At 36.3% G+C, this 19,662-nt stretch overlaps 1 protein-coding gene across 1 annotated transcript in view; it reads right to left on the minus strand.

Annotated features, from left to right (window-relative positions):
* Positions 1-2,572: 2,572 nt before the first annotated feature.
* Positions 2,573-19,662, minus strand: part of trim44 (tripartite motif containing 44) — a 57,940-nt gene continuing 40,850 nt past the window's right edge. The window contains exon 5 of the mRNA XM_015338445.2: positions 2,573-6,846. Within this exon, the coding sequence (XP_015193931.1) occupies positions 6,771-6,846 (76 nt within the window). The 3' untranslated portion in view covers positions 2,573-6,770. The remainder of the gene's footprint in view (positions 6,847-19,662) is intronic.

Genomic DNA, 19,662 nt, shown 5'->3' on the forward strand with positions numbered 1-19,662 from the left:
AAGCAGTTACAATGTTTTCAAGAAGCCCTCATCTCTCACTAACATGCAGACTAGAGTCTGCACTGTGCCTTTAGGATGATTTTATCACAAAGAGGAGGTGGTGAAGAGAAAGGCACTGTGTGTGTTCAGGCTGAAGGAGCTGTTCAGAAGCAATCAACACATTTATAAATGTGCAGGGATTTGTTGGAGCAGGAGTATGACTAGCTTGTAAATAGGAATTAGGTTGTTGGAGAAAGACGAATAAAACAGATTGGTTTGCGGTAGGGGGAATTCATATCTAATTTTCAGGAAGGTGTGTTTTTTCCAATGTGTGATGAAATGCCTCATCTCCACTGAGCTGAGGAAACAATTTTAAAAATTCACAAGGAAATACATCTCATTCTCTAACACACTCTTGAACACCAGAGATAAGGAGCACCTGTTCCCTGATCAAGAAGCGACCCACTGACATATAAGTGAGGGATGTTGCAGCTTCTGTAGCTAAAGGCAGGCTGCAGTTCTTTGCCAGCTTGTGCTGTCAAAGTGTCAGGAAGATTCAGCAGACCTTCCCCAGGGTGAAAACTAAACATTTCTGTCTCCTCAGCATGAAGAAATACAGCATGAAGCTGTAAGAAAGACAACTGAACTTATCACGCTGTGCCTGAGCAAGATGGACTTGTACATTTTCACAGCTGGTCACAAATCTGAAAACACCTGGTTTGGGAAAAAATAAATATATTAATCAAAGAAACATAAACCCTAATATACCTGTAATGGATCACTATACAGACACAGAAAGCATTAATGTTATGTACGGTACATTGTCAGTTACATCATGTACATTGTATGTTTAGCCTTCTAGGACCAATGGCAGTAATTCAATAAGAGGAAAATAATTTGAGCTAGTTCTCTGAAGAGAAACAAAGTGATCTTGGACTTTTGAAAAAGGTCAATCAATATCACTTTGTAAATGACAAGAATTTCATATTCTGTAATTGATTACAAATAGAAAAAGGTAACAGAAAAGAGCATCGACATTAAATTTAATAATTAAGCGGTTTTAAGTTAATGTTAGTCTCACTGGTTATCTGGGATAAAGAACACAAATGAGAACTTTGTAGATTCTTTACTTTAATGGCTGTATTTTCTGTTTTACACTTCACTTGGCTCTAGTACTGTGGAGTACGAGGCTGAACCTCAGAAGGTGTAAATAGTGGCTTATTCTAAATTAGAAAAATATACCTGTATATATACAGAGAAAAACACCAAAAGATTAGAATGGATATGCTTTGGAATGGTATAATGTGACAAAGAAGTCTTCTTTCATAATTCTCACATTATTATGTGACAAGCAAGACTACTGTCATTCAGAACTGTTTGCACTTAAAGGCAAGTCAGTGCTCTCTGGTTTGCAATGGCGATGAAGCTTTATCAAGCAGCTGAAATACACCCCATTGTCTCTCTGCTCTGCTGCTACACTATATAAAATGTAGAATGCGGACAATTCATTGCACACACGGAATGCATTACTGACAATGAGAAACAGAGAACAGTGTGAAGGCTGTGAATGAATCACATTCTTTCATTTGCTCTGGTTGTGACCTATGAAGCATCACTCTATGAGGCTGTAAATCCTGTTTCTTAGTTTTGATATGAATTGGGGAAATAACCCGGTTATAATAAATTCTACCATATTCTTCTCTGCCCTTCTTCTAATCTAAAACGGAGAGAATACCCTTTGAAAAATATTTTTCATCAGTGTTCTGTTCTTGTTTCATCCTGCAAATATTTGAAATCCTAGATGTGACCTGGGGAGCAATCATAAGGAATTTTGATATCCACTCCTAAATGTCTTTGTACTTAGTGTAGTGTAGAAAACCCATGAAAATGCTCATAAACCCTACTGAAATAAAACAGATATAAACCTTTTATTTAGGTTTCAAAGGTGCTGCATGATTACTTAACACAAAATCAATTGCTGTCTCTAAATCTCACATCTCATCATCAGGTGACTAAATCTCTGACTGAGAGTCCATGTTCACATTCAGTTATTCATGTATGTACTGAATTTGTCAGGCCTTAATAACAATAAGAGCTTTACCAATAAGGGCTTCACCAACAATAAAATAATCAGGATGACTTTGTTATACAAAATCAGTGCTTCAATACTGCTGCAAACAATAAGACAAATTTAAAACATTTAGTAAATTGCACTAGTTTTTAATGAATGTGTTTACAGCGAACAGCCAGGGAGCAACAGTAAACAGAAAGAATAAAATTCCAAGCCAACACAACAGCCTGATTAATATTGTTGTAAAACATAGGACTTGCTGTAAGCCAGAAAGTTTTAAATATTATCTGCCCTAGCTAGGCATATCCATCTATGTGTGCGTATTTGCTTTCAATGCTACACTTTTCATATCCAAAAACAACATTTTTTAACCTTTCTCAAAATATAGCAAATACAATTTTTGTCCAATATCCTCTGTACACAATCTTTAAGTTTGTTTTCACTGCATTGAAACTATTTCGTAATAAACAAACAAATGAATTGTGTAATCCTGACAAAAGCACTTTAGACAGAAGCTGCACATTGGTCGAATAATATATATTTTTACTAGCAAAATCAAAATACAACATCACATACTATACATCACGAAATACAAGACAACCTGAGCTTTTCATAATTTTGTTTCAGAACTAGATACATCAGCACAAATCAAATGAACCTTTTTCATAGTTATATTCATCTGGCATTTCAGTTTAGAGAAGCAGGCAAATACATGTCTAATTTACCGGTTCTCCAGTAAAACATAATTGCAAAAGTAATCCTTCGCTAACATGCATAAAGGACATTTTACCTTACCTTGAGAAAGAGCATTTATTTTACTTTTTTACTATGAAAATTAATGAGTTCATAAAAACAAAACATTCTGCAACAAAGATAGCTGCTGAAGCCCTATAAGTTCAAATCGACTGGCTCTAGAAAAAGCTCATCTGATAGGTAAAAATAGCTTTCATTCAGTGAATTCTGACCATTCACAGACTTAAACCCTCGTTTCTATAGCATGCATGCATAGTTTTTTTTTATTTTACTAAACTTGTTTATTATGTAGGGAGTACTGCATAAGCCCAAAAATACCAGATGAGTGCAAAAAAGTTTAAAAACGTGTAAAAACACTTACAGTAAAAACAACTAAACATTATAAGATGGGCTGGCATTATTAAACTACTACAGTAGTAATTTCTTCTTTTCTTTCTTTTCATTATTTTACATTTTTGGAAGGCTGAGAAAACCGATTAATGGCCTGTCTTCATAAAAAAAAATCATGCATTTTTTATACTGTACTTCTTCAATCACATTCATTTTTAAGTTTTTATTTTTTTCTATGATAGTTGGTATTTTAAAGAAGGCCTAGAAAAGGAAATTGACATCCTAAATGTTCCACAACTTGGAAGAAAGACAATAAATTGCATCTGTGTTTTCTGACATTTTTATTCTGGATATTTCTTTCTAAAGTGTTTACTAAGAAAGACATATAAAACATCAAAAGGTTCAGACAGGGTGCCCAAGGAGCTCTCTTTAATTCAAGACCCCAATCAGGTCTGTACTGTGTTTAGTTTCCAAGATAATTCAAGATATAAAAGGTAACGTCCATTTTCTGTCAGGAGGCCAAGTTTTTTGGTTTTAGATTAAAAAGAGACGTCCACCAGAAATCAAATTGCAAGAGGGAAGACAACAGGGTGGTCATTAATTCCAAAGCCTACTGTATATTACATTACCTCCACATAACATCCAGATTACATTTCATATTCGTCTCAATAAAAATACATATTCTTCAAGTTTTTGTTTTGTCACACTGACTTTGTAGCTTTGAGCTTTTATGATGAAAATTGGGAGAGGCTTTGAAAATTCCTCTGTGAGTATTTTTAATAGGATCATTTATGGTATTGGAAATAGTTCAGTCTTTTTTTTTGCTTTGTCTAGACTTTCAAAGAGGAAAGACTAATACAAATTTTAATTAATTTCACACATTTCCTAAGGTCTTTCATGATTACAAGTTTACTCTACACAAAAGTCCTGTTATTACTAGGACACCAAGGGTTTGATACAAGGAACTTCAATCCTCCACTGGGCTATTTGCTTTGTAACACTGTAATCACTTAACTTGCAAATGTGACAAAGGGAGCTTATTTCATTCTTTGACTGAATCCAAGTCCTATTTAGATATTTTTCATTTGTTGTGAAATTCTTGCAAGCCAGTAAATATCATCTCACATAACAGCGTACATTAACTAAACATTCCATCATTTTTTTTCTAACCGGACCATATATATAATTTTCTTTCTGATACCATACGGTGAAAAGCATAGGTATTGGCACAGTGAAGTGAAACGTGACATTTGTCTCTGTGTTAAAGAACTTTGTGTTTTAGATCGAATCCTCTGGCTATTTTTGACACAGCCCTGGAAAAGCGAATTTTCTATTGTATTTCAACATTTGTTGTTTTAATTGCTTCACAACATATTGCACATCGTGTGATCTCCAATATCCTCAAAATCCAACAATGAAGTTGAAATTTGAAAAACTACTTTCTAACAAACTAACAAATTAATGAAATAGGGCTGAATGCAATAATAAATACGCATACTGCAAACTCTTGGAGGAATGAGCAACTGGCAAAAACCAGCCTGTTGAAGGAGTAAGGCAGCAGGTGATGACAGAAAAATCATTAGAAATGTGAATAAAGACCCTTAAGTAACAGCCACAGAGATTGCAGACAACCTCCAGAGTGCAGGTGTGAACGTTTCTCAGTTCACTATGCCCAGAAAACTTCGACAGGAGAATTATTAGGGCAACACTGAAAGACACACACCTCTCATCACCACTAAGAACAGAAAGCCCAGATTTTAATTTGCAAAGAAGGACACAGATGAACCACAACAGTTCTGGAACAAGGTTTTATGCACAGATGAGACTAAAATGATCCTTTATCAAAGTGACAGAAAGAGAGGAACTGCAAATGATACTAAGTGCACTACTTCATCTGTGTAGCACAGTGGAGGTGGGGTCAGGGTTATGAGGACACATGGCTGCCTCTGTAACTGGCTCACTGATCTTTATTGATGATGTAACTGATGATTTCAAAGGAATATCTAAAATCTGCTACTGTATGTCAATGGCTCATAGACTTGAAGTAGTCATGGATTGAGGGGTCTGAGGCAAAACACCAACTTTAGTTTAATTTAATACTTCAGAAAAAAGTTGAAATTCTATAGTTTTGCCATGTATTAATATTCTTCAAAAAACAAATTGTATTTGTACACAGTAAAAATGACAGATTTCATGTAACTGTCCCTATACTTACACTTTTCACTCAATAATGTGTTGAAATCTAACTTTCAAAAATGTAACCACAGCTAAAAACTTGCATGATAGCAATATAGTTGCAAAACATTACCACACTTGTAGAAAAAATACAGTACATTACCACTTTACAGATCAAAAACATCTTGCACACAACCTGTTTCATTCTACAGATTGTCAGAGTGAGCCAGTGCCTCTTCTGGCAGACAAAAGACATAAGGTGTAAGGCAGAAATACTGTTCTAAGACAAGCTATACTTACTCTGTTACAGTTTAGAAACACCAATTAGTGTAGCCGGCATGTTTTGGAAGTCAGAAGGAAATTTGCACATCTGGAAAAAGAACCAACACAAGCATTGGGAGAACAGAACCCAGGACCCGGGAGCTGTGATGCTGCACTGGTAACCACCATGCAGAACAGATAACAGTTCCAATTTTGTAACATACAACCATCTGATAGAAAGAGAGACGTGATTTGCTAGGGACAGAAAGATAGTGTGGTCAGACCACCAGAGAACAAAGCTCAAGGCACAGGGCTGAATAACAATTAGTCATTTAGCTGAAACCTGTCTTCAAAGTAATCTGCAAATGTTAGTGCAATGATGTACTGTATACAGCAAGAAATCAAATCACTCTACCAAAGTCACTTACTCTAGATAATGTTGTGTCTATTCTACTGTACATTGGGATTCACAAGGAGATTTCCTGATTAAGGCAAAAAATTGTGAAAGAGCTGCAGAGCTGCAGCTCAGGTTCTCTTGGTTTAAGTTCTTTATCTTAATTATTAAGCCAGCTGGCCTTGTACATGCAAGCTGTGCTCTGAATGAACTGTGAGACACACAAGTGCCTGATGATATCGACTCTTACACGAACAGAGAATTTTGTCTCATTTCTGGTTTTGGACCAGACATCTATGCTCTATCCCAGCGAAGTTCTGAATGGACTAATAGAACCAGTTGTTTGTTCAATTATTATAGTTTTAAATTTCTCAATTTTAAGCCTCCATTGGATAACATTTAAAGCTATAAAACCTTTTATAGCTAAGATATAAAACCAATAGAATCGTAGCTCAGCTGGTCTAGGCCGAGCTTTGCCCTAGAGCATGGGATGACTCATGCTTCTTCAAGTTCAAAACTTTATTGCCGTAACTAGTTACACAGAATGTTTGGTAATTTTGGTCATTTTCTTGTAATGTAGGAGACCTTAAATGGAAGAAAAAGGGAACATAGGCTGCACAGGTACTTTTAAGAAAACACAGACAGTTACGTCCAGAAGAAGATACCATATTATCAACTACTGCCACACAGGATGAAGTGCCATGAAAATATATTGGGCTTTAGGGCCTTGTAGTCATTTCAGAAAAGGCAGAGAGAACAATACTGAGATTGTTTCTGGATCTGGGGTAGAAGAGGGGTATCTTGTGGTCAAGGGGCATGTCCCATGAAGGATCCAGTACTGCTTTCTCCATTTTCTCCTGGTGGGTCTTGTCTGGGTTCAGGTCTGAAGAAGAAACAGAGGCATTCATGATGTACTGTGATTCACATGAACAAACACATTCTAGATTTGTCTACCCCTAAACACTCTCCTGAAATACCTACACAACACAAGGCATATAACATACCATAATTGTAATCCTATGTCAAATTTAAATGAAGATTGTAATAACTTAAATGTATTAAATGCTTAAGTATTCAGACCCCTGAAATCAATATTTGGTAATTAAAGTCTCAAGTCTTTTTGAGTCTCTAAAAACTCTTCACATTGGCTATTTTGCCCATTCTTCTTGAAAGATTTGCTCAAGCTCTCTCATGCTTGAGGATCATGTATGGACGGCAGTTTTCAAGTCTTTCCAATGTCAAGACAGGCCATTGACTGGGCTACTCAAGAAAATGTTCACTTTTATATTCTTAATCCACTCCAGTCTAGCTTTGCCCTTGTGCTTTTGATCATTGTCCAGATGAAAGGTGACTTTTAGCACCTGTTTTAAGTATTTAGCATACTGAAAGTTGTCCTCTAGTATTTGCCTATGCTTTGTTCGATCAACTTTTCCTTCAATCCTTAAAACTTTTCCAGTCCCTTCTGAGAAGAAGCATCCCTATAGCATGATTCTGCCATCACCATGCTTGACAGTAATTATAGTGATGACTGGGAGAAACTGCATTGGATCTATGCCAAACACAACGCTTGGATTTTTTTAATCAAGAGTTTGAATTTGTTCTCACCTGACCACAACACATTATGCCACACTTTTGCAGGTGATATGTTGCAGACTCCATACAGTTTTGTTCTGTGAAGTGTTCTGGATATTTTTTAATAAAGCAGATTTTATTCAATCCTAGCCATTAAACTCTGTAGTTCTTTCAAAATTGTTGTTGGCCTCACAGTGGCAGCTATAGCAAATAGCAAATAGGATAAATTTTTGGAGAAACTGACATTTGGAATTTTGACTGATTAGTGAAATAATACAGTGTCCATTTGTCAGCATAACTGAATATTGGTGCATGGCTGAGGGTTAAATGTTTATATTTCCAAACAGAAATACTGTATTCTGTAGACTCAATACAATGTGTATTGGCTTACGTTTTTACACAGCTGTCATTGGTCCTCGACATAAATCAACATGGTCAAAGATACAGGTACTGTAGATGATCAAAAGATAGTTACTAGTAGCTATTTTAGGATAAACTAATTCACTATTAAATAATTAGTTCTGCTATAGTAGAACACCAATATTTACAGTGACCAGACCATTCCAAATGTGGTCATTAATCTAGTTTCAAAGAGGAAGGGTCATGGAACAGAGTAACCCTTAAAGCAGGATATAAATAGAAAGGCAGTGCACACAAGGCAGAGGACACAAGGAAGGAAGAAATGTAAACATCACCATCAACATATGAAAAACACACTGAGAGGGAAAAAACAGATTCTGTACAGGTAATCTGAGAACTAGAAGACAAGAAATTTGAGCCTTATTATTAAGGCACTTATTGTCATAATTATTAATGTAAATTCTGATTTCCAATATTGTGGAATCCCCAGGCTAACAGTTTTCTCTGATTAGTGATGCACTGTTTCCCATTCTGTTTTTAGCATATGTTTCAAGATGGCACTTTAGTCCTGGGCTGGAACCTTTTATTTAATGGGGTGCAGGTTCCTCCTTCTCTATTTTGGTGTTTTGTGTCACAATTCTGATTTTTTCTGTCTACAGACCACAGAACTCTGATAACACAGATAACAAGTATTGCTTAGCTCATATACTGTAGGAAAAAAAACACATTAAATAAATGAACAATTCCTTATAGAATAAACAAAAGAGAAAATGTTTGAAAACAGTCTTCCACTTATTCTGTAAACATATCATGGCTTATTAAGTGTAGCTGCTACACTGGCTACATACTGGCAGGTGCATTTTTCAATTTTCTTTCCCAGCTTGTGTCCTGGTTTCCAGGTCCAGAGCTTTCATGCTACCTCTTATGGATCAATGCAATGGAGCTTTTTTCTTTCCTTTTGTTAACAAGATAGTGTATTGGTTTAATTGAATGTTTTATTATTGTATCGATACGATTATAGAGTATCTCCTATTTTTTGTAGCATTGCTAATTGTTTTGTTTGATTGACTCCTAGTAGTCATACAAGTATTCTGGGAATTTTCTAAGTAAATTAGAAGCACGAAATCGCAACACAACCACAGGAATACACTAAATCAAAAAACAGTACAGTATTTTAACAGCTGTAACACATATTTGCAACCTGGACTCCAGCAAGCAACTCATTGTTACTGTTGTCCGTTACAGTGCCCATCTTACTATTAAGTATAAACTATTTATATTCAGATTTTCTAGGTACGAAGTTGGGTACATAAATGCTATAATTTATTAATTCACACTCCAGCAAGGAGGCAGAAACCACAATGCAGAAACCTCAGTGTTGCATCATGTTCAACAAAATAAGAAAGGTAATAAATTCTGTTCTGCAGGAAAGGATGTGAAACATCTAACACATTTTGTTCAACACAGTGACACTCCTGCAACATGGCAGATAAGACAGTTTGATTTTAACTGCAAGACCTTTCTTTAATGTTCAGAAAAATGTAAAAGAAAATAAATGTACTGTATTTCCAAGGAAAAAATATTTATTAATGTTTAAAGCACATCTTTATTTTTCAGACATTTACTATTTTTAAGTTTATTACTTGTTTTACTTTTCATAAGTTTTATTGTAACGGTTTTGGATTTGTATATGGGCTCAGATGCTGTAAAAGGTTCTTTTGAATAAGCACTTTTCATAACATCCATGAGTAGCACCTGTAATGCACAACAAAAGTCAAACAAATCAAAACAAAAGCCTAACTCTTGTCCCTAACTAGAATAGTATAGAGTAATAGAATAGAATAATACTGTTTAAAAAAACACAAAAGTCTCTCAAACAAGTCTCTGAGACTCTTTACTCAGTCTCTGTCTCATTCTTCACAAAACTCTGACTCCCTGGGTTGGTCATTTCCTTCTCCCTCTGGTGACAGGAGCACACCTCTGTCCTGTTGTCCTCTGTCCTCAGACAGCAGATACTAACCACATAAATTCCGCACCCTGCTTACAGAATCTCACTGTCTCTTGACCAATTGTCAGGTGACCAGCTTCCTGGGGAATGTGGTCCAGACAAGTTCCATCCGAGCCTGCTGGGCCATAAGATAACGTAACGATAACTTGCAGTTTACGTAACAAATATCAGCTGAGTTACTGGCATTTAATACTATGAGGACAAGCAAAGACTTCATTCGAAATTATGAAGGCATTAATGAGCTGTATTCACAATTCAGTTTAATCACCTGTTCATGAAACCAATCTGTGACACCTGTAACATTCTAAATGGAGTCAGGCTGTTGTGTTTTTGTTTCCTTCAGTTCCTCACTTCAATTATCTTCCCCTCCACCTGTCACAGCCTGATGAGCGGAGGTATTCTCACAATAATATGATAGGTGATTTCTAATAATATTTCTAATTTCTAATAATAATATGTTAGGTGATAAATGTCCAATAATATGTAACTTTTCCCAGTTACTGACTGAGTTTTTAGTAAGGACACAGTCCTTGGTGACAAGTGAGAGTTAAGAGGTGAGCTGAAAGAGTGAGACCATAGAATTGATTTGAAGGTATTATTTTAGTGAACATTGAAAAGCTGGGCATCACGTTGCAGATATGAGGGCTCTGGTACCTGGTGACTGAAGACAATAGACATGGATGAGTACAGTATATGAAGATCTATCGAGTGCAATGAACCCTGATGGAATGTGAAAGACGGAGTACTCAAGCTGAAGGATGCAAACAGTTCTTCATGGATATAAGACCATGCATACGTCCTTGAGAGGGAAAATGAGAGAGATCCCAGAGGCGGTCAGAAAGATCAAAGATGGATCACTTAAAACACACAAAAACAAAGGTGACACATTGTCGGTCTTTAAATGTGCAGAGTGTGCAGGCATTGTCACAAGGTGAATATCAGACACAAAAGGAAAAGAACACCATTTTAGCAGAAGGGACTTCGGGAGTCCTGTCATTTTAATGTGTTCTGTTAGCTTAATGCATGTGTCTTTCTTCTTTTTTTTGTTTTAATGTGTAGCTTATTGCAGCAATTTGATCCTGTACTTTAAAAACGTTTCAGGTTAATATGTGTCGTGTAAGCCAAAGCTGTGGAACCCACCAGCAGAAATAAATTATTTCTTGGTAGTTAGAAGTTTGTCATATCTTTTGGAACCCTGTTTATTATTCTGATGTTGTTGTTCAGACTGGATTATTGACTTTAGGTCACCTTGGATAAAGGCATCAGCCAAATGACTGAATGGAACTTTGCTTTATAAGTAAAGCAAATTGGTTTCTGGAGTGTTTTTAAAATGAATACTGCCAATCATCCTTGTGTACAGGCCAAGAACTGCTGAGTGAATAAATACTTGATTATATTTGTGTGGAATAGGAACCTGACCCTCTACCCATCTTGGGCATGTTCTAGAAACATTTTTTTTTTACAAAGTAAAGATGCAACTATTATTTATGGGAAAATACAAATTAAAACAGGACGTTTTCTCTTGAGGAATGTCAGTAATACCCTTCTTCAAAATCTACTGCGTAAATGCAAGACACAGACAACTCTCAGTATCTGTTATTTTGATATAATGTGCAGTGCCTTGCAAAAGTATACAGACCTTACACAGTTTTCACATTCTGTTGCTTGAAGTAATGGTGCTTTTGAAGAAGCAATTAATATTTGTTAATTGAACAAACAGAAATAAAGAAATAGATAATGAAAATTAAAAAATGGGTAAGGAATGACTAACTTAAGTATTCAAATCCTTTTAAAGCATACTGAGAATATGTCAAAAGGCTTGAGAGTTTCTGTCTGTTAAGGATTACCAAGCAACGTGAGAGAAAATCTACCAAGAAGAAAGGGCAAAAATGACACCAATGCAGTGTGCTAAGGTGGTAGAGACTTACCCAGTAAGACTAACTTGATGCTGTAATTACAAAGGTACTTCCACTGAATTTGTGTTTATTGATCTGAAAACGTATGCAGTTACCTTTTTCCATTTTCTCTCTTTTGTTTTCACTGACAGCATCTTACTCTTAGATGTTTTCAGTTTGAGCGTTCATGTTTTGAATTAAATATGTGTACAAAAGTGTACACATAATTTTGTACTTTTTACAAAGATTGGACATCACACGGAGAGTCTCATTACTTTTATAATACACTGTACTGTATATGTAATAGCTTATATTTAGACATACTGTACGAAACAGAACACTTTTGCCTATATTCATGTCTTCCTCAGAACTCAGAAAACATTTAGTCACTGGGGATGTTGAGTTTTTCCTCTTGTTTTAAAAGTAGAGAGTTGCCTTTGAGTGTTGTGCTCTGTACCCTCCTAGAAGGAGCATCGGAAGGAGACGATTCTAGTAAGTCCAGTAGTTTGTCCTGCTTAATTGCCCTGAGAGGCTGGAAACCTGTTGAATTGTATAGGCTGCACATGGAAGTGAGTCATGGCTTTTTTCTACCTAGCCTCCCTTTAACACAAGGTTACTTTTCCAGGTTACTGCCACAGTAACCGGCAGCCTATTTCAGAGAAGCTCCCCCTCATCCTGAATGGGGTTTTCTTATTCATTAATATAGGAATTTATATTTCCAAACAGTGGATCAGACATTTTTGTCCAATTGAAATTGTTCTATTTCAATAAGCCAGTTTTCTCTGTTTAATTTGATGAAAGAATACCCCCTTTAAAGGGAAATTGGAAAAAACAGAAAGGAATTTACAATAATACAAAACTACTGTTTTTTTTATTTATGAATCTATTCATCTGCAGAAAGCCAAGTGTCCTTGGTGTGCAGCGGTATGTTAGTATGTAAATATCTTGTTCATATCTTCTGACAGAAAATGATGCCAGATCTGAAAATCTGTGAAACTGATTGATCCTGGGTCTAAATGCAGCCTGAAACTATTCAGTGTGGGAGTGGCAGTGTGCCTGGCTGATTAAAATCTGGCAATGCCAAGTTGTGGTGACAAAAATAAAAAATAAAATGTGGTTCTCGGTGCAATAAAATGCTGAAGAATGTTATCAGCCCAGAAGATCCAGAAATGTGGAGTGTGGCTAATCAAGATAACCGTCAAATTTATCAGCTTCATAAAAATGTAAGACACATTTCACATTTCACAGCCCATATAGTACAGAAAAAGTAAAAACAAAGATTCTGCTTTAAAAAATGGGGACATCTACAGAGAAAGGAAACAGTAAAGGGTGCTTCATCTGGAAAAGAGGATATCACAGCTGGGTGTTTGGTTCCCCTTGATATGATTCCCAGAATGCCACTGGAGGCAGATCAGAAAGAAAACTTAACACTTAAAAAACCCTCTGTTGTGGATAACACAAGACTTGTAGGAAAATCGGTCAGGTAATACTTTATAAGAAAATCAGAATAAAAAACGCACATACTCCTGTACTGCAAACATAAAACAACTGTGAATTCCCATCAAGTGGCTGGCATGCTCAATATATTGCATTTCTTTGCCTTTTATTTTCAACAACATGAGTTTATTTTCAAAGATATTTGGCAACACGCTTCCATTTTATCTGCTACCAGATGCTATTCCCCTCCGTTTCCCATTCAGATTCACTCGTGTCATTATGTTCAAGTATTATTGCGGTCATTTTTAGAGGCTACAGCTGGCAAATTGAAGTCTCTACAATCCCCGTTTATCCTGTTAGGTGTATTTGGCTTTTCAGTGGACCTTAATAACATGCATGAAGCGCACTTCAGCTTTGTGCCACTGTGTTAAAGCTAGTTCCTTGTCTCCTCTGGCTGTAAAACCAACCTAATAGCTGGCAATAAAAAAGAAAATTGAATGTACTGTTTCAAGAGATGGTAGCTGGTTAATTAATCTCTTCAGCTGCATCATTCTGTGCCTAATGGCCTTTATTTGAATATTCCGGCAGTGATTTTCACTTTTCTTTTTCAAGCATGTGACAAGAACAACAACAAAAAAAACTGTTGTATAGGGATTCTATTTTAAAAGCTTTTAAAATATGATCTGCAATCACATTTATCATGTTGCATCTCTTAATTCTACTTCTCCTGCTATTCATATTTCTACTCATGTAGTATTATACTCTTGCTGCTACTACTAAAAAAATACTATGTTGCCATTGATTCTGCTATTAACTGCGCAAAACCTCTGAAAATGAATTGCTTCGTGGGATACATTTTAAAGAAGAAAGCTTTGCAACAAAACGAAAGCATTCTTAGTCAGAGATGGTTAAAATATATCTTTCTAGTAAGCACTGGTTATTTCAATATCTAGTTTAACATTATTTATATTATTTCAAAATTAGAAAGTTGCACATTTTAGACTTTGAATAAAGGACTTGGTATTATTACTAGTATAGCAATTCCCACTCAATGTGTAGCTGAAGGTTACTTGGTCAAGTCATGAAACTCCAATTAGCTGAATTTAATGAGCACCTGTGCACTTCTGATGAAATAAATGTTTAATCTGATTTATGTTCTATGGTGGCATTGCTACACAAATTTTCATATATTGTGTGAAGAGTTTTGTGGAAGAAACAGAACAGAAGTATAAGGAAGTATTATTCAGCTTCTGAAAGGGTGTTGTAGCTTGCATCCAAAATGAAAAGAACTATCAAGATAACAAGAACTATGGAAGTGCATTGCTGCCACCAAGGGAAAAAAATTGCCCCCTTATCTTGTAATTACAAGATAAAGAATTATCTTGTAATTATGAGATAATGAATTATCTCGTAATTACGAGATAGCAATGCTTACGTCAGTGTATGTGCAACCTGTTATGTTGTGCACTGAATGCATGTAGAAGCTACCGTGAGCTTGGCTGGCACTTTAGGTTTAATGATGTGTCAATGTCCAGCGCTGCAGAATTTGTACAGATTTACTTTCGACTGGGGTTTAGTCATAATGAAATCTTGCACTTTTTAGCAAACATGAACAGAATCATTTCAAGTATGAGGACCAGTTTTGTGGCATTTAGAGATTAAAGCAATGATGGTTGAACAATTGCAATCACTTCCACACACATCTGTTATCTTTAATGAGCAATAAAACACAAGTGATTTAAGTGTGACATTTAACACTGGTTAATCATCCTTTAAAATGCAGATAATATTTGTGGTCACACATTTGTATTGAGAAATACAACCTTCATTGGGCTCTATGACATTGAATAAAAATGTGTATAGTATGTGTATTTTTTCTGGATGGGGAAGAAGGTCATTTGTAGGTTTTATTGTGGTATAAAAAAGATATGAGGAGTAGGCCTTTGGTTCCATTCAATCTTTTAAAAGAATATTACTTAAGCCAAACTGTCTGTCTCCCTCCTCATAACCCAGTGAGACTCCTGTATACTTTTCGTCTGTCCATTAAAGATAAGGTTCCAAAGCAAGTCACAATAAATAGTTTACTTTCACAGAATTCTTGAGATAACAACAAGTAAAACAAATTCTCAGCATTGACTGAAAAAGCAAACTTTCATGAGGGACGAAAACTGCAAAGCATCATGTCTTTTCAAACAGTATCAAAGCTGAATCCTGAAACCGATTAACACTGAATAGTAACTTAATTTCTTAACTTTTCTGTGTTGAAGATCAGAGTTCGGCATGATATAAAGTACTAAACCAGTGTTGAGTATGTCCCTGAAGGGTTGTGTGAGGCTGAATATGGAACCAACCATATTGTTGAAGCTCATACTCTGCAATCTCTCAGGATATGTCTGGATGAGATCAACTAATTGCAACATATCCAGCAGAGGAAGGCAGAATGTAACTTTTCGTATGTTCTTTGTTTGCAGCAGGTTCAGCAGAGAGCTGTGGCTCATACAATGACAAGCGCTCTGTGACTCCTTCCCTGAGGAGTCTAGACTCTGAATTCTGTATTAGGATTTGTAAGCCCCAGTGAACTGAGTCACATCCATGGTAACAGTATAAAGTTGGAAATGCATGAAAATGAGATGTAGTTTGAGATGTGTGATTCCAGCTAACAACATGCCTTCCTGGTAGAGCTGACAGCTAATATTGGAGAACTGTGATAAGAGGCTGATATATTGCCCTTTGTTTCATATAGTCATATCAACCAGCACTATCTCCACACAGGCAACATAGTCATGGCATCAGACACTAACTATGAGTGTGATACTGTGTACATTTCATTTTCATTTTTATTAAAATGGGTGATTTTTTAACAAAAATGCAAGTACCTAGACTTTTTTTTCTACACTCTTGCTGGAAAGGTAGTGTCTCTCAATCTCCAATATAGAACATCTTCATGTTTTTTAAGTAACCTATTTGCTGATTAGGAGCACTGCTTATTAATAGCATGAGCTGAAATGGATCAAGTTAATCCGTATACTAAGGGAGATTCAGAGGTAGGAATACTATTAAATTTTCAGAGCGCATGAAAAATGTAATTGCTTCTTTAAGGTAGATTTTATTCTCAGTTGCATGGATTTGTGAATGCTACACTGCTGTTGTATGAACTTAATTTCTCTGATCTTATAAGCTCACTCAGTGATAACATCTGTTGTTGTGAAACTAATGATCATTTACAGTACATCATCGGGCAACCAGTATACAATGACATATATACTGTACATATATGCAAAATTTACTTATTTTTTAATCTGTTTATGTTTAAGTTTGTTTTTCAGTTTTAATTCAGTGCAGGTGTGACATTAAAGGATCTGAATATGGAACCAAGACTCACTGTCTGCTGTTATGGGCCCTGACCTCTATCCTTGGGAGAATAACAAGGCTCAGGTACATTTGTTAACCTTTAAGGTGTCATTGTTTCCATATTATCACTGTTTACGGGCCACACAGGCTGAGGGCAGACTTGCATGTTTTAAAAATACATTTTGAAGGAATAAATAAATAACAAGTAAGATGGGTCAGGTGGCCTTATCTGGTTTGTAGGTTTTCTCTTGTTTCTGAATGAATGAATATTAATCAAGCATAGATGTCAACTATGGAGTGCAGGTTCACATTCTTTTTATTTCATAAAATGGTGTGGTAGGCTTCACAGGGTATGGAGTGACTCAGGGGCAGAACCACAAAATCATTTCTGTGTCAGTGGATTCTAGACCTTCACAGGCCTCGTGCTCCAGCGACAGAGCCAGACACCGCTGTTTAGATATTTATGACTGGTGCTGTTTTTTCAGGTGTGTATGTAGTGGTGGATTTTTTAGCCCAATGTTGAGAGGGTATTCTTAAAATTCAAAGAAATTATTGTTGTTTTTTATTACCCAAACCCAGTGTTTTAACTGACAGGTAAGGAAAAAAATAAAAACTTAAGTGTCAATTTTAAATTTTAACTTTTTAAAATGTATGAAATTACAATATGTGGTAAAAGGGTATATACTGTACACCTTATACTTACATTTCTGGCACACAAACATATTTCATGTACAGTATATGGTGTATACGTGCATTTCTGCATGCACTTTTGTTTTTAGTGTATTCCTGTTTTAAAACAGAGGCCCAGGACTGTAATCTCACACTTCGGCATGAACATCGCGCCTCCTGAGAACAGTTTGAGCATCTTTTCTAGCACAACTCCCTCACCTCATCTTCACCGTTGTAGCAGCTCTATGGTTCATTCCTCACCAGTGAGGTGCTGAGGCTGTCATTACATTAGCTTTTCAATTTTAGTCTCATTTTACATCCTGTGGGTGTTTCATTTATGGTTTAGACAGGCACACATTACGAACATATTACTAACCTCTGTTAAGAGCTCTGTAACTAAAGGCTTTTGAATCTGGGTCAGTTCATGTTCTTCTTGACTTGACTTCTGACACTGTCAATCTCAGCTTGTCACTGGAGTGCAGAGAAAATTATCTAAGAATCTAAGATTTTCCCTCATTCTTTGGTTCTTCTTTTAAGCTAAGAGCAGGCAATTGATATACAGTAAAAAAGTATATGTACAAATTTCATTCATACAAAAATGACAGATTTCCCATCACTGCTTCTATACTTAGCTTTTCTCTGTATTATGGCTCTTTTTAATCTGATGTGTGGCCTATTTACTCAGGGTTGTCCAGAAGGACGTGTGCTGAGAAACTCATTTGAAACCCGTATGAGTATGTCACAGTGGTATGTTTTTCATCCGTGTAACACTGCCTGGTTTTGCTCTATCAGATGCTAAAACATTTATACAGGAGGTTTTGGATTTTCATGCTCTTAAATTTGCTCATTTTTAGTTTAATATGCTTCAGGAATATATACCATTTCTTAGTTTAAGAAGAATTAGTTCTCACTTTTAATGCATTTGGGCATTGCCAGCAAAAGGCAGTTTTACAGTGTTTGAGATAATATACGCAGCTCATACTCTGGAATGAACAGCATTGCTTGGGTTACAAACAGGGAGCTGGGTGATCTCTGTCTCCATTCTACTGACCTATGGAAGTCAAGTCATATGTTAAAGAGCAGTCTTACATGCAAGCAGAGATTTAATCTTAAATGGTCTATTAGAAGCCTTTTTATTTAATTTATTTTGTTCTGAAGCTGCTATGCCAGTTTTTGTTCACACCTTTTGTAATCTTTAAATTTACTTTAAGAGTTACCTTTTCTCATAAATCAGTTCAGTTCCTTACAGGTACACAAAAACCAGTATTTTTGTTCTGATTATGTATTTCAATTTTGCAGTATATTTCTATCATAAATATGTTTCTCTTCCATTGAATCATCCATTCAGTTACACTGATGCTTTTGTTCTGGAGACTTTGCAGCATGTAGACAGCATGCACTCCACCTTGTTGGATCTAGTGAGGTCAGGCTGGAGGACAACATTTGGGCAGACACACCAATCAATTAAATAAGTGTTGAGCCTGTGGTGCTCTCAGACGCAATACATTTCACTGGTGTTTGCAGAGGCACCTTTATCTTTCCTTAACAGCTGAGATGGAAGAGAAACAGAGTGTCTGGGAAACTGCCATGTGACATACTGTAGGAGTATACAAAATAGAGTACCAAGTGGCACTGTGGCATAGTGGTTAGTATTGCTACTTCACAGTGCCCGGACCTTCAAATCTGGACCTGGGTTGCTATATACGGTATGTGAAGTTTGTATGTTCTTAATATGTTTTTGCGGGTTTCTTCTGGGTACTCCAGTTTCCTCCTACAGTCCAAAAGCTACCTGTTAGGTTAACTGGCTTTTAAATTTGCCCTGTGAGTGTGTGCATGTCTGTGTTTGTGTCTGTGTGTGCTCTGCAAGGAATTGGCGTCCCAGCATGTACCCTGTCTTGCGCCCGCTGCATGCTGGGATAGGCTCTGGCTTTCCTGTGACGCTGAATTGGAAGAAGCAGTTAGAAATTTGATGGATGAGTACGACAGATTTAGAACAGAGTCTGAGGAAGTGTGGTACAGTACATTGCTATGTCAAAGGTTTTTTTTCTCTGTTTACATTTCTGAAGTTTAACTATGTTGTATAAGATGAGACTCTGTCTGTACTGTAGTCCCCTTTCCAGGTCCAAGCCAAACAGGCTGAAACAAGGCTTACACACACAAGACACAAGAGACTTGTTCCCTGATAGAGGGGATGTTGAGTCACCATAACACACTCATTGACTTTACCTTGTACTTTCTACTTGGAGCTCTGTTACACTTTCCATTTAGCAGTTTACTGTTGGTTCAAAATGAAAATATTTTTATACCAATCCTTCCAAGCAAATTGCACCCTTAGCCATAAAGACCGGTGTGGAATGTTGCCCATCAAAACCCCCAGAGCTGTGAGGCAACAGTGAATGCTTGCAAT

Source organism: Lepisosteus oculatus, chromosome 21 (genome assembly GCF_040954835.1).
Source record: "Lepisosteus oculatus isolate fLepOcu1 chromosome 21, fLepOcu1.hap2, whole genome shotgun sequence".
NCBI classification, from domain to species: domain Eukaryota; kingdom Metazoa; phylum Chordata; class Actinopteri; order Semionotiformes; family Lepisosteidae; genus Lepisosteus; species Lepisosteus oculatus.